We start from the raw sequence: 2,354 nt of genomic DNA, 5'->3' as shown, positions 1-2,354 counted from the left end.
TATGTATGGATGTGTGGGTGTGTATAAAACCTGTAAGCATGATGTTTACCTAATATTAGCTAATTTTATAGTTTCAAATTAACAATTTATACCAACATACATATGTATGTATGTATAACGCTCGTATTTTTTTTGGACAAAAAACTGTATATTACTGCGAAAAAAAAACGTTTCGCAGAGTCTCCATCAAAAAAAAAAAATAAGTTTTTTACAGTACAGTACACTCTAAGCTAGCGAAATTTATTATAAATTTATACCACCTTTGTGTGGTAAAAAATTTATGTAGCAAAAAAGTATTTTTTCATATAAATATAGTATTTTTGGGAAATTACCGCAGTATCCATTTTTTGAATCTAATAAAAGTATTATAATCAAATATAAGTATAGATACGAGCGCCTATGCACATATGTATACATATATATTAAATGATATATTTATGTATATGTACTATATACCATCCTAGTTCACATAAGTACGACTTTACATAATTTATGTTTTGAAACATTTATAAAAAAATAAAATCATTAGATACTAATTGTGTTCTTTTAAGCAAATCGCTTTCATTATTTATGCCTCTAAATTACACTGTGCTACCCAATACATTTTTTTGTATATCCTTTCTTTTAATCTTATACAATCTTTGTGTACTACTATATAAATTATAAAGGTATTTATTTAGTTAATTTTCTATACATATGCATACATATACATTGTATTTATGTGTATGTATGTATATAGCGAACTTGTTTTTTGTTTTTTGTTTTATGGTTTTACCACACACTACACTTTTCCACAGGATTCATCGGCGCGCCGAGTTTGCATTTGTATGCCTCGGCAAAGTCTTTTGAGTTGGAAAGTGGCGCGAGTACACGTATGAAACCGGGTGAGTGCACCGAAGAGCGTATTTTGGTGACCGCATCCTCGGGCCGCATTGAACCGCACCAAATTTGTGCGTAATTTAAGAAGAATAGTTGATCGTGTGTTAGATTGAGACCGGGTAAGACCGGTTCAGGTCCATGCCGCTTTACCCATTTCCTGTAGGCCTACGTAGTGCAACGGGCAAACTGTTTAATTCAAATTCAGAAGATTTTGAAGATTTCAAATAGATCACCTACCCGGAAAGCCTGCTTCAGTCCACCATTGTCCGCTATGTTTTCGCCTTGCGTCATGCGCCCATTTACATACATATCCACCTCTTCGATCTTATATTTGGAATACTGATCGATTATGCATTGTGTGCGTTCACGGAAAGCTTCGATCGTGGCATTGTTCCACCATTGCATCATATTGCCATCCTTGTCAAATTGGCGTCCTATCTCGATGAGAGAGAGAAAAAAACGATCCAATGAAAAATTAATGAATATTTATGTACTTAATTATTTCTAATGAAAATTATAATAAGTATAAGAAACAAGTAATTTTTAAACAAAAAAAAAACACAACCGACTTTAATTCTCATATACAAATTTAGGAGTAATCGTTAATTGGCTTATGATCCAATGATCGGATATCAACCTTCGCCTTTTTTTTGAAGTCGTTTAAAAATAGGGTTAAAAGAGTTCTCTAAATTAGCAGATTTTTGGGATGTTTTCTGGTATCAATAGAGAGATCGATATATGTAAGGGCATCGATAACAAAACCGATAAATAAATAAATAAATATTTGGCGAGAATCTCCTTCGATTTGTGCTGTGCGTCTAGACGTTGTTCTAATTTAGATGTTGGCGTGGTATTGAACCTCTGATCTGCCATGTCGTAGTAAGTAAGTCCTGTTTTCTAAATAAAAAATCTTTTTTTTTCCCACGTTACCTTTATCATCGAAGCCATGAGTAATTTCATGTCCAATTACGACACCGATTCCTCCGTAGTTTACAGATTTCGGATAATTGTTGCTATAAAATAACGGCTGGAATATTCCCGCAGGAAAGACTAAAAAGTATTGTAAATTGCTTTTATTGAAATATTTTAAAGCAACAGCTTATTTTCGAAAAAAAATACCTATATCATTCTTGTTTGGATTGTAGAATGCATTCACCACTGCCGGCTCCGTCGTCCATTTCTCCTTGTCAACAGGCTGATGTAGCAGTTGTAAATTCTTATCCGAGTCCCATTTCAGTATATTAAGCACATTCTCCATGAAATTATCGGGAATTATTGTGAGCTAAAAGATAACACATACATACATACATATGTGTAAATTTTCAATAGGTTCATCTACACTAACTATTTACTTAATTGGAATTTCACACTCACATTTTCGTATTCCTTCTCCAGCTCTGTTGCGTTGTTGAGTATTTCCGGATAACCGATCCGTTCATTCATTGCGTTCGCCTTCTCCCTAGCCACCGCACGCG

General features: G+C 33.7%; 1 protein-coding gene across 1 annotated transcript; it reads right to left on the bottom strand.

Moving 5' to 3' along the window:
- Positions 1 to 563: 563 nt before the first annotated feature.
- Positions 564 to 2,348, bottom strand: LOC108380411 (neprilysin-2-like). The gene is made up of 5 exons (XM_017636782.1): positions 2,254 to 2,348; positions 1,999 to 2,161; positions 1,810 to 1,929; positions 1,117 to 1,313; positions 564 to 1,044 (listed from the first exon to the last, which is right to left on the bottom strand). The coding sequence occupies exons 1-5, from the start codon at positions 2,320 to 2,322 to the stop codon at positions 772 to 774; spliced, it is 822 nt and encodes a 273-aa protein (XP_017492271.1). The 5' UTR covers positions 2,323 to 2,348; the 3' UTR covers positions 564 to 771.
- Positions 2,349 to 2,354: the final 6 nt, after the last annotated feature.

Source organism: Rhagoletis zephyria, unplaced genomic scaffold, assembly GCF_001687245.7.
Source record: "Rhagoletis zephyria isolate East Lansing unplaced genomic scaffold, Rhagoletis_zephyria_1.1 Rzeph_scaffold_19183, whole genome shotgun sequence".
Lineage (NCBI taxonomy): Eukaryota > Metazoa > Arthropoda > Insecta > Diptera > Tephritidae > Rhagoletis > Rhagoletis zephyria.
This window is presented reverse-complemented; position numbering and strand designations above follow the sequence as displayed.

What these genes read in the sequence shown, in the direction of transcription:
- LOC108380411 (XM_017636782.1), bottom strand. Translation starts at nt 2,322, where the DNA reads ATGAATGAACGGATCGGTTATCCGGAAATACTCAACAACGCAACAGAG. An exon ending in TCCAAACAAGAATGATATAG is followed by an intron (nt 1,930 to 1,998) that starts GTATTTTTTTTC and finishes AATACTTTTTAG; the next exon opens with TCTTTCCTGCGGGAATATTC. An exon ending in TCATGGCTTCGATGATAAAG is followed by an intron (nt 1,314 to 1,809) that starts GTAACGTGGGAA and finishes TCATCGAGATAG; the next exon opens with GACGCCAATTTGACAAGGAT.